At 41.7% G+C, this 12,866-nt stretch overlaps 1 protein-coding gene across 1 annotated transcript; it reads right to left on the minus strand.

The window, feature by feature from the left end:
• Nucleotides 1-1,207: 1,207 nt before the first annotated feature.
• On the minus strand, nucleotides 1,208-7,634 carry LOC115137438 (zinc finger and BTB domain-containing protein 18-like). Its single transcript, XM_065024847.1, has 3 exons — nucleotides 7,148-7,634; nucleotides 6,683-6,813; nucleotides 1,208-6,515 (listed from the first exon to the last, which is right to left on the minus strand). The coding sequence occupies exons 1-3, from the start codon at nucleotides 7,410-7,412 to the stop codon at nucleotides 5,241-5,243; spliced, it is 1,671 nt and encodes a 556-aa protein (XP_064880919.1). The 5' UTR covers nucleotides 7,413-7,634; the 3' UTR covers nucleotides 1,208-5,240.
• Between the last annotated feature and the right edge of the window lie 5,232 nt (nucleotides 7,635-12,866).

Consider the following 12,866-nt stretch of genomic DNA (forward strand, 5'->3'; position numbering starts at 1 on the left):
ATTGGTTAGAGGTCGGGTGATTGTGGAGGCCAGGTAATCTGATGCAGCGCAAAACCGATTGGATGGAGTATCGCTGCAGAATGCTGTGGTAGCCATGCTGGTTAAGTGTGGCTTGAATTCTAAATTAATCACAGACAGTGTCACCAGCAAAGCACCCCCACACCATCACACCTCCTCCTCCATGCTTCACGGTGGGAACCACACAGGCAGAGATAATCTGTTCACATACTCTGCGTCTCACAAAGACTTGGCGGTTGGAACCAAAACTCTCAAATTTGGACTCATCAGACAGATTTCCACTGGTCTAATGTCCATTGCTTGTGTTTCTTGGCCCAAGCAAGTCTCTTATTATTATTGGTGTCCTTTAGTAGTGGTTTCTTAGCCGCAATTCCACCATGAAGGCCTGATTTCATGCAGTCTCCTCTGAACAGTTGATATTGAGATGTGTCTGTTACTTGAACTCTGAAGCATTTATTTGGGCTGCAATTTCTGAGGCTGGTAACTGTAATGAACTTATCCTCTGCAGCAGAGGTGACTCTGCATCTTCTTTTCCTTTTGCGCTCCTCATGAGAGCCAGTTTCATCATAGCGGTTGATGATTTTTGCGACTGCACTTGAGGAAACTTTAAAAGTTCTTGAAATGTTCCTGTTTGACTGATCTTCATGTCTTAAAGTATTGATGGACTGTCTTTTCTCTTTGCTTATTTGAGCTGTTCTTGTCATAATATGGACTTGGTCTTTTATCAAACACATTAAGAAGGAAAGAAAGTCCACAAATGAACTTATAACAAGGCACACCTGTTATTTGAAATGTATTCCAGGTGGCTATGAAGCTGGTTGAGAGAATGCCAAGAGTGCAAAGATGTCATCAAGACAAAGGATGGCTACTTTGAAGAATCTAAAATGTATTTGTTTAACACTTTTTTGGTTACTACATGATTCCATATGTGTTATTTCATAGTTTTTATGCCTTCAATATCATTCTACAATGTAGAAAATTGTAAAAATAAAGAAAAACCCTTGAATGAGTAGGTGTGTCCAAACTTTTGACTGGTACTGTATATATGCAGAAAAAACCCTGTCATCAGACAACCCTGACTAAACTATAGTTGACGTGTACAGTAGGTACTTGTTAGTGTGTGTGTATGCAAAATAGGGTGAGATCAGATTGTGTATTAAAGAGAGCCTGAATGAAGAGAGCCTAAATGAAAAGTCCCATTTTGTGTTTATTAAACAAACAAGTTTTAAATACACCATATGAAAACCACACATGTCTCAACAAAATAATCTGCATAAACTTGATTAACTGCATTTTCTCATTAAAAGTGTCTAGGGGAAAAATTAAGTAGTTGAATGGAAGTAATAAAATAGGCATTTTCTGAACATCATATACAGTGCCTTCAGAATGTATTCATGCCCCTTGACTTATTCCACATTTTGTTGTGTTACAGCCTGAATTCAAAATGTATTAAATATATTTTTTTTCTACACACAATAACCCATAAAGACAAAGTGAAAACATGTCTAGATATTTTAACAAATGTATTGTAAATTAAATACAGAAATATCTCATTTACAAAAGTATTCACACCCTTTTGCTATGACACTAAACATTTAGCTCAGGTGCATCCAATTTCCTTTGATCATCCTTGAGACGTCTCTACAATTGGAGTCCACATGTGGCCAATTCAATTGTTGGGCATGATTTAGAAAGAAACACACCTGTCTATATCATGTCCCACAATTGACAGTGCATGTCAGGATATCGGTTTTATTTGTTTTTCAGGATATATACAGATGGTTCAAAGGAAAAGGATCCAGTCAGCGGTAAGGTGGGGGCAGGGGTGTACAGTGCATTTGGAAAGTATTCAGACCCCTTCACTTTTTTTCACATTTTGTTACGTTACAGCCTTATTCTAAAATTGATTAAATTAATTATTTTCTTCATCAATCAACACACAATACCTCATAATGACAAAGCAAACATTTTTGCAAATGAAACATCACATTTACATAAGTATTCAGACCCTTTACTCTGTAGTTTGTTGAAGCACCTTAGGCAGCGATTACAGCCTTGAGTCTCTCCATATTTTAAAATAAGGCTGTAACGTAATAAAATGTGGAAAAAGTGAAGGGGTCTGAAGGGTCTGAATACTTTCCGACTGTACTGTATATCCCAAATTTCAATGTTAGAGTATGTAAGCGGTTAACTGAATGTGTCAGTGTATGCGGCCGAGTTGATGGCCATGATTATAGGTTTGAGATGGGTGGAGGAGTTGAAACCACTCAGTGGTGATCTGCTCTGATTCGGCTGCAGTGTTGAGTAGTTGGATAGAGTAGTCCAGGTCAGATAGGGGAGACTTGTTTGTGGAGATGATGGTGCTGTTATTGGGATTGGAGTGGTGGTAAGCTTTTACTGGGTTCCCGCCCATGTGGATGTGGAGGGTAATGAAAAGGCTGATGTGGTGGCTAAGAGGGTAGTGAGGAAAGAGGGGGTATTCAGGTCCTGCTGGGCCGCAGGGAAGTCAAGTCCTTGATCCGGGCAAAAGGGCTCGGTCTTTGGCAAAGGAAGTGGGATGCTAGTAGTAAGTGGAGGCAATTGTATTGCATGCATCAGTCAGTAAAGGAAGAGGTGGGTTGTACGCGATGTAGGACAGAGTTATTTGTGTGGAGTAGACTACAGTTTGGGCACACAGGTTTGAATGTCACGTTGTGGATGATAGGGAGACATGAAACAGGTCTGTGTGATGAGTGTTTAGTGGAGGAAACGTTGGGGCATGTGTTGATATTTTATGAACGGTATGACGTAGCTAGTGAGAGATTGTGTGAAAGGGTTAGAGGCTGGACGGGGTTGGGGTTCTGTAATGGGGGATTGAAAGGGGAGGGGAGTGGTGTCTATGGCTTTCACTTTCTTCGAGGAAAAGGACTAATGAAGATAATTTAATGTAGGTAGGCTGTGACTGACCTCATACTCCAGTACAGTAGGTGGCGGAGTATGCAACTTTAAAAGTTGGATGCAATCCACCAACCCAATTTCAAAGAAGAAGAAGTGCATGTCAGAGCAGAAGCTATAGCATGAAGTCCAATGAACTGTCCGTAGAGCTCCGAGTTAGAATTGTGATGAGGCATATATCTGGGGAAGGGTATAAAATCATTTCTAGAATGTTGAAAGTTTCCAAGAGCATGATTTCCATCATTGGGAAATTAAAAAATTACAAAACAATCCAGACTCTGCCTAGAGCTGGCCGTCCGACCAAACTGGCAAGAAGGACCTTGGTCAACGAGGTCCTTGGCTGAGATGGGAGAACCTGACAAAAGGACAACAATCTCTACAGCACTTAACCAATCTGGGCTTTTTTGGGAGAGTGAACAGACAGAAGCCACTTCTGAGAAAAAGGCACATGACAAACAGCATGCCTGGAGCTACCGGTCTACGTGAAAGTTATGATTTTCATATGAACATTTTCATGGATAATAACATATTAAAATCATTGTCATGTGGTTAAGCTAAATTCTATTGAAATTAAAATGATACAGATCTAAGTTCAAATGTATCTAATGCAAGAGCGCCTGTCTCTGTGTAATGGACACATTGTATGATACACCTTGAGCCATTGGCAGCTAAAGAACGTATACCAATGCAAGTAACTATTAATGACAACTAGGTAAAAATAGCCTAAATAAAGCCAACAAATAAAAACATTGCAGGTAGAAAATATCCTGATAAAAATAAGTATTATATAAATCACATTGGCTACACATAGCAGTTTGTTCATGTTCTTTCAATTGCATTTAACTCTCTACTCCGCCTGTCTGCAAAGAACTTTAAACATTGTATCAACTATCAACTGGGTCCGTCCCGAAGCTCCAGCTTGCAAACTTGCAGCATTGTATCAACTATTCTGGGTCCTCAGAGTTTCTTGCACCAGTGAGTTCTGGACAGAGCCAGCTTTTTCTCTGGGATAAGGGATAAGAAATAATCAGGTATTTGCCATTTTCACTGGATCAGAGCATTACATTTTTCCCTTTCACACCTAGGCTCGGGGGTTTTCGAAAGGGAGAAAGCTGGAAAGATTTTAAATACATTCGCTAGGTTTCCATCCAATTGGCAACAGATTTTCATGTGAATATTCTAAAATCTGCATAAAAATCATATGCACATTTTCCCATCAGAGGGGTGTGTCCAGTTTTATGTACACACAGTAAGCCTTTCTTGTTGCAGATAACAGGCAGTATGTGATGAGGTAGTGCACATAAAAATGACTTTTGCGGTTAAATTCCCATGTGCCGATAAATTGGTTTCCATCTTATTTTCAACTCTACTGATGGCACATGCGCTCTAGCCAACACCACGCAGATACAGTGAGGGTATATAGTCTACGTGATAAGATTATTATGGACAAAAGAGCAAGATTATGTTTATCTGTTAAACGGCAGCCAAACATCAATCATTATGTCACCAGAATAAGACCCTCAATATTTATTGGAAAGGAGCATCAAGCTCATCACCGTGAACTTTCACCACCCTGTTCATCAAAACATATTTAATCTGTAGTCTTATAAACTGCATGCTTTCCCGAGTCGTAGTGGGAGGACCACACAACATATCATTGCGTGCCTCCAAGTTTACTTCGATATGATGAATATTATATCAATATTTGCGGATAAAAGCGTTTCCACCGCCATTTCTCACATTATTAATTTTACCGACACAAAGATCCAACCTTGTTAAGTGTATTTTGATTTGTCAACATCTGGAAAGTTGACCGAAAAAACTTACTGTTTCCATCAGGCCTGTAGTGAATATTTTGATCCGACATGTATTTTACTTATATAAAAAGAGTTGGATGGAAACCTGGTTATTGAGGAACTACTGTCATTCTCAATGGATGTAAAACAGACATTGTTTAGGCTACTTGCTGTTTGAGGAGAAGAAAAAAATTACAATGAGAAGCACCCCAGATCATTAGTGGTGGTGAGTTAAGACAATCAGAAATACTATCAGACATCCCCAAATAGGCACATTTATACATTTGTGTGCAGGCCAGGTAGCCTAGGCCTACTTCTATGTGTAATCAGGTGAGCGTCCATACTCAACATTGACAGGAGCTCTCCAAACAAAACACAATGAATAAATAGCCATTTATGGAAAACCAATGCAATTTCAAAACAAATGCAAGTTCACTGATTTACTCCATTTTATCAAATTGCTTGGCGTGCCTTATGTTACTAATGTCTGGTCTATGTTATAGAGTGGAATGGTTTTTCTGCTGGTGTATCCTGAGGAAGCTCCTCTCTGAGATCCTCTTGCGCACAGACAAACTGCTTTTCTCCCATGTGGACCTTCAGGTGCATCTTCAGCTGGTGCTGGTGGGAAAACCTCTTCTCACATTGGGGGCAACTGTAGGATTTCTCCCCTGTGTGGACCGTCTGGTGCCTCTTCAGGCTTGATGAGTGGGAGAAGCGCATGTGACACCGGGTACAGCTGAAGGGTTTCACCCCTGTGTGGACCCTCTGGTGCCTCTTCAGGTTGCAAGCCTGGGCAAAGCGCATGTGACACTGGGTACAGCTGAAGGGTTTTACCCCTGTGTGGACCCTCTGGTGGATCTCCACCTTCTGGGGGCAGCTGAAGCCTTTGCTACAGAACATGCAGAGGAACCGTTTCTCTTTACTACTGCCTGATGTGGCTCCCCCTCCCTGAGGCTGGGCTCTAGCCTGGTCGTTTGAGTTAAATACCTGATGGAAAAGGATGCGGCCGTGTGAATCGGATGGACCCATCGACGTGGACACTGGCTCACGATCCCTGAGCGCGTGCAAAGGGGAGTGGGTCGTGATATTTGTATTTGTCTCTAAGCTTTCCCTGTAATCTAAAAAATCTCTGCCTTGTGAGTGTCCTTCTCCTAAGTGAGTCTCGTCTACATTCCATGTGGGAGGAGCGTCGCCCTCCACTTTCACTTTATCTATGACTATAACCTCCCCTTTCTTGTCTTGGCACCCTTCAGAGTATACACTACTACTGTACCGGTTCCAGTCCCCTCTAGATAGATCAGTCTGTGTCTCTAAACCCAAGGGCATGTTGTCAGGGTCCATCTCTGTAGTGTAAGAACATGACGGATCATTACCAGTTCCTAACACATCACCAGAGTCCCGATGGGAATGAACCGTCCTCGGGCTTCGGTTACCGTCTAGTAAATATTCTGAGTCGAGAGCAGGACAGCCCAGTGGCCCCAGCTCCAGTCTCTCTGGGTCTGATCTGTGGTCAGATCCTGTCTGTAAGAGCCTTTGTGTTTCTGTGACTGTCTCGGACTTGAGGATGGCGTTGGGCGTTCTACTGGCCTCCTTAATGCTGCATCGGGTCCTGGACTGGAGCGTGGAAGCAGTTGAGAGTTCTTCTGTGGCTACAGGGGGCGCCACTCCAGCCGCTGCTCCAGTCTGGATGTCTCTGCTGTGTCGTGGGTCCTCTCCTTCAGTCCTCTCCTGCTTGACCCCAGGACCTGCAGCCTCTGCATCTGCAGACTGACTCAAGGGGACGTTATTACCGGAACATGACTTGAATTGGATAACAATGTTGTAGGGAAGTCTCACAATGTCCGCTATGGCAGATAATGTAAGCAAGTGAATAGCTGATTGGAGTCTTTCTGAAATAAACTGGCCACATTTGATGTAATACTATAAACACTAACCTCTATCACAATAACGTGCTGGGTTGAGGTTCCACTCCCCTCATCAACAGTGATTGGTTGGTCATCTCTCCATGTATTGTGGCCCGCTAGCTTCACAAAGCTCCTGTGGCCTCCAGTGAGATGTCCTTCACCTGAGAGTGATTGGGGGAAAGACATGGTTAGGTCCTGTCAATGCTCAAAGGTATATTGTACACCAGTAACAGTTTTTTGACACTGTCTAGAATTGGCAAGGATATAAGGTAACTCTTCTCATAACTTCGTGTTATACTATTTGTAGATCGACTGATGGTGCTCCATGCATCACATTGTTTTCGATTATTAAATAATAGGAAATGCGGTAAATCAATCTGGTTAGAATATGATGCGTCTTTGTGCAAGATAGCTAAGTAATCAGGGTAATAGCATACTATCCAAAAATGCTGGGTAACACCTCTGAACACATGTGCAGAGGGAACGGAAATGTACCTCTTGCCATTCCTCTGTATCGGTCAGGGATCTTGACACTACTGGGACGACTGGCGCAGACGCGCTCCCGTGCCACCTTCAGTTCCAGTAGCTGTAATTTCCTTCGCAATGCCCTGTTTTCTTTCTGGCTTTGAGTTATTTCCAACCGAAACACTGCATAGTCGTCGTCTACGAGTTTACAGATCTCTGCCACGGCTGCATTTGCTAGCACCTCCATGATGGAGGCTATTTGAGCGTTAAAAACCATACAGTTAACGTTAGCCATTGTTCGCTAGCTAGCGTTACCTAGATAACATCTATCAACCAAGTCCTGTCTCCAACGCGAATTAAAGACTACATGGAGTATGTTTGTGATGTTGTGCAGTTAAATGAGTCATATTTTGAGTTCCATGGTGTTAATAAACGTCTAAATATAAAACGCTAACGTGAAAATAGTTCCTTGTCATTGTTTACTTCCGTTTCTACAGAATAGAAAGGGTGTTATTGGGAGCGTCATTGGTCAAAGGGTGTGGCTAAATGGAAAAGGGTATGCGCGCCGTTCTTTGAAATACGGTACTGCTTTACATGACACATCAAAACTTTTATTCATGATCATTATCTTCAAGCGGTCGTCACTAACTCCCACAGACAGAATTATTGCAAATCCCCGCCTTAAAAAAAAGTATCTTAAAGTAAAAGTTCACCCATTTTGAATGTTATATTGCTTTTGTGCACCTCTGGGTGATGTTCTAGCGATTCCAAGGGCCATTTCATGTTTTCATGTGAATCTGATTTATTGGCCTTCCAGCAGGCAGAAATCCGACCGGTATGTTAAGTCTCTAGCTGCACTGGAAGTTAATAGGAATACGACTTTTAGATCGCGAAAACGTCTATCATACATGTCAGATTTCAATACTAGCCGATGTCATAACTTGGGGAGGATGTCTTCTCTCGAATGAGCCATTGGTCATATTTTGCGATATTCCTACCTCGGGAAATGTTGGGACGATTATGTCCAATTTCAAGTAACCACCTGCTGCCTTAAAGAAACGTTCAGTCGTATAGAATGGTGGTTTAAAACCCACAGCTGCATATACATATTAGCCAACACCGCATACCTTGCAATACAATCTTCTCTAAAAACAGATGGGCAAAATATATACAATGTGCTCTAGAATAAGATGACCATAGATTGATGTCTAAACCAGATGAGTCCTCATGTCAGCAGACTGCCCAATGCCATGGTGGGCATGCATAGTGTTGGATTTATTGGAATATACGGTATGGAGAACGATAGTCTACAGGGTTACAGAAAAGGGAGTTGGGAAATTAATGTTTGAGCTTCATCTACTAAATGTTCAGTTAATGGGAATATATTTAGGTGGTTTAACTGATTAGCCTCTTTCCCAGTAACCTTTAAAAAGTTGACGGTGCCAAATTCTTGCCAATCTATTATTCTACTACTAACTATGATTGAGTGTGAGGAATCTTTTCCATCATGTCCGTTTCATGCATATACGTTCGAATAAAGAACATTATCACATTTAGTGTTTCACCATTTATTAAAGTACAAAGACAAATATAAAAATGTGTCTCAGGAAGTATTTTAAGTATCTAAATCTAGTGTAACCTACCAATCAATGTATATTGGTAGTGCTTAAGAATGTGTCGTCCAGCGACGAGAACTCTACGATCTACGGCAAAAGCCTGGGCTCCTGACAGGGACAATAGAATTATTATCACTGTATGTTACAATAGTAAAACATCATCTGTTCCTCACCTTGTCAAACTGATTCTACATTGAATTTAGTCTTCGAGATGCTCTAACAAGAATGTGTATCTGTAGCTGGGGATTTGGTGCTCTTCAATTCTAAAATGCACTACACTGTGTAGACTGTTGTGGTGGTTCATTTCTTTACTATCAAATGAGGAGAGACAAACTTATCACACAAGTCAGAGTTATACTTAAACTAAATCTTTAATAGTGAGAGCTTTGCAATAGCAATGGCTGGTCGACGAATCATCGTTTCTGGTGATCTGTTGAGAGCTCCGATACAAAGGTACAAAGGTCTTTTATAGCCAAGATACACCCCTTTCAACCTACATGAGGAACAACAGATATATAGAATGGGTCACAAAGTTAAGATCTGTATGAAAGATACCTATAATACATAGCAGACAGTATCTGCTGTGTCAACAGTTGTCATTGTATAGACCAGTGCCTGGCCCTCCGACTCCAAACTGGAACCATCTCTCCCTGGTATGGTATAGAACAGAAACATTAACTCATGCTCTGGAATGCTCTTTAGGTTTTAGCACCCAAAATACATCGTTAATCTCCTGTCAGTGTTATCTCCCAGAGGCCCATCCTCAGTAGAACACACACACAATAGTTAAGAATACTCTATTCTGTTGAAATAAAACAACCATGATGCAATAAAAGTACTATAACATAATCTTGCAATTTTTCCTCTCACACCGTGTAAGACAAAACCCACAAAGAAAAGACAACAGGCAAATGCATATGTGGTTTCAATGTCTAATAGTGAAGTCAGGGCTAGTTCAAACTGCAAAAGGATGGTTCTCCTCACAGGTGAGTGAATCAGCTGAGCCTATGGTTGGTGAATAGCATTTGGTTGATTTCTGGGAGCGGGACACAGGGGAGGAGAGCTGAATAGATCATGAGAGACAACAGATAATAATTAATCAAATAAATCATCACAGCAAAGGATTGTAGTTTATGAGCTAGAAATGAAAATCCTGACAGTCAAAACAATTACAACAACTAGGCTAACAATAGAGGCAGGGTGCTCTGCATTCTACTCCAACTTAGCAACAGTTTGTACACCAGATAATGTGATATGGATACCAAAAATCTTTGGTTATTACTGGACATTACAGGTTTGTCTATGAAAAACGCAGCCATAGATTCTTCAACTAATCTGGTGTTGCCGATACTCTCTTCGTTCTCGATTCTGGAAAACAGTGCTCAATGAACAGCACTCTTACATAGGTATTACAGCATTCTTACACTGGTATTCCTCTTGTCCAGATGGAACCCTGTGCTACTGGGTCCTGGACTTTCTTGACGGGCTGCCCCCAGGTGGTGAAGGAAGGAAACAACATCTCCACCTCGCTGATCCTCAACACTGGGGCCCCACATTGGTGCTTTCTCAGCCCTCTCCTGTACTCCCTGTTCACCCATGACTGCGTGGCCATGCACGCCTCCAACTCAATCATCGACGGGACAGTAGTGAAGAAGGTGGAAAGTTTCAAATTCCTCTGCGTATACATCACGGACAAACTGAAATGGTCTACCCACACAGTTAGCGTGATGAAGAAGGAGCAACAGCGCCACATTTGTCTTGTCACCTAAACCCCTCACTGCCTGATATGGCAACTGCACCGCTCTCAACTGCAAGGCTCTCCAGAGGCTAGTGCGGTCTGCACAACACATCACTGGGGCAAACTACCTGCCCTCCAGGACACCTACAGCACCCGATGTCACAGAAAGGCCAAAAGTTCATCAAGGACAACAACCACCCGAGTCACTGCCTGTTCACCCCGCTATCATACAGAAGGCGAGGTCAGTACAGGTGCAAAACTTGGACCGAGAGACTGAAAAACAGCTTCTATCTCAAGGCCTTCCGACTGTTAAACAGCCATCACTAACATAGAGAGGCTGCTGCCAACATACAGACTCAAATCACTGGTCACTTTAATGAATGGATTTAATAAAGGTATCACTAGTCACTTTAAATAATGCCACATTAATAATGTTTACATATCCTACATTACTCATCTCATATGTATATACTGTATTTTAAACCATCTATTGCATTTTGCCTATGCCGCACGGCCATCGCACATCCATATATTAATATGTACATATTCTTATTTCATCCCCTTACATTGAGTGTATAAGGTAGTCGTGAATTTGATAGATTACTTGTTAGATATGACTGCACTGTCGGAACTGTAAGCACAAGCATTTCGCTATATTCGCATTAACATCTGCTAATCATGTGTACGTGACCAGTAAAATGTGATTTGGTTTAACTGCCTTGCTCAGAGGGATGTACTGTAGGCCTAAAGGCCGAAACTATAAGAAGACAGTGTCAGAATAAATTAAACCACACCTTTTGTTTTTATCACAAAACCAAATAGCAACCTCTGTCCAGTTAAGTCCACAAAGTATATTGCATGTACAGTAACAGGCAGTTACATGACCTACAGCATTGTCAAGCAAGTTAATGTTTCCGAAAATGTCGGACCACTAGAAATCAGGAGCTGCCTCCACTATTCCAGCACCATTTAAACTTCAACATCATATAATCACCTCCGCTTAGTCTAATACAGTGACAACTAAAAGATACCAAAAACAATTAAGTCCAATCAACACAGGCTAAATATGATGTGTCTGTCCATGGTTCTGATTTGTGTGTGTGTGTGTGTGTGTGTGTGTGTGTGTGTTCGTGCAAGTACAAAAACATGTTGACTCACCCTATTTGTAGAGAAACGCCAATGCCATCCGCCTCTCTTTCATGTTGACAAAACTATTTATCACTCTGTCATACAGTACACGCTTTTATGTTTAGTTGTACTAGGCTACCTGGCTAAAATGCTTGCTTGCTAGCCTAACTTCCATTCATGGGCAACGTTAGCTAGTTAACACTATCCTTCTACATTAGGTACATATTGAACTTCCATCCTCTCAGGCCAGGTACACAACAATGTATTAATTCATGGTTGGATCAAAATCCCCAATCTGGCCAATTCTTGGCCAGTACGGAGAAAGAAGTAAAATCACAAGTCCAAACCCTTATCTCCATCCATGGATAATTTAGGAAAGTGACCGTTTTAGCTAGCTAGCTACCGTAGGACACAACGAGATGCAACAATTCAAGTTTCTGTCAATGAAACGTGCTCTCAATGTGATTTGATAGGAAGGACATCTAAATCCAAGCTGGCTTCCCTTGACACTTTTATTTGGTGCGCTAGGATCATTCAGTTGAACTCGGCCAGTTTAGCACCAATGTTGATTGGCAAATTTGTATACATTTTTTCTCTCTCAAGGGGGGCCAAATGCTCGCTGGCTTCCCTTGCCTTCAAATGCTACCGGTGGCAACAATGTCATACTCGTTTGGACCAGACAGCATCAGATAGATGGCCTACACCTGGAGAGACAGAGGGGTGCCGTTTCCCTCGCTCGAATGCTTTCTCCGTGTTCAAACAAGTTTTATTGAACACACACAAGAATGGTGTGTAGGTATTTTGTAGAACAGACAAGTATGCAATTATTATCTAAACATAAAAGAGCAGATAGAAACTAAAAGACCCCGAGTTATAGGTACAAAGTAAATGATATAAAATAAGACATACAGAACAAGGACAGGTAAACAGAAAGGGGGCAGATGTCACCCCCCTTATCCCCCATTTCCCCCCCCCCCCCCCCCCCCCCCCCCGCTCAGGTGCCGAGGCAAGCACTTGCTGCCCAAGGGTAGATTAAAATACTACAGTGAGAGTGGATTAAAATGTACAAATTCACAGCGCCGAATGGTCAAAGCAATATTTGATGGATTTGATCAAATGTTGATAAGTTATTGTTCAGAATAATCAAATTATTTCTAAGTGTACAGTGTTTACTAATTCACTTGAGCCATAGTTTGGTAAAGGGAGCTTCCTTCCTTTTCCAAAACAACAATGAGACTGTAAGAGATTAGTTGTTTTTGGGGGTTGG

Source organism: Oncorhynchus nerka, linkage group LG11 (genome assembly GCF_034236695.1).
Source record: "Oncorhynchus nerka isolate Pitt River linkage group LG11, Oner_Uvic_2.0, whole genome shotgun sequence".
Lineage (NCBI taxonomy): Eukaryota > Metazoa > Chordata > Actinopteri > Salmoniformes > Salmonidae > Oncorhynchus > Oncorhynchus nerka.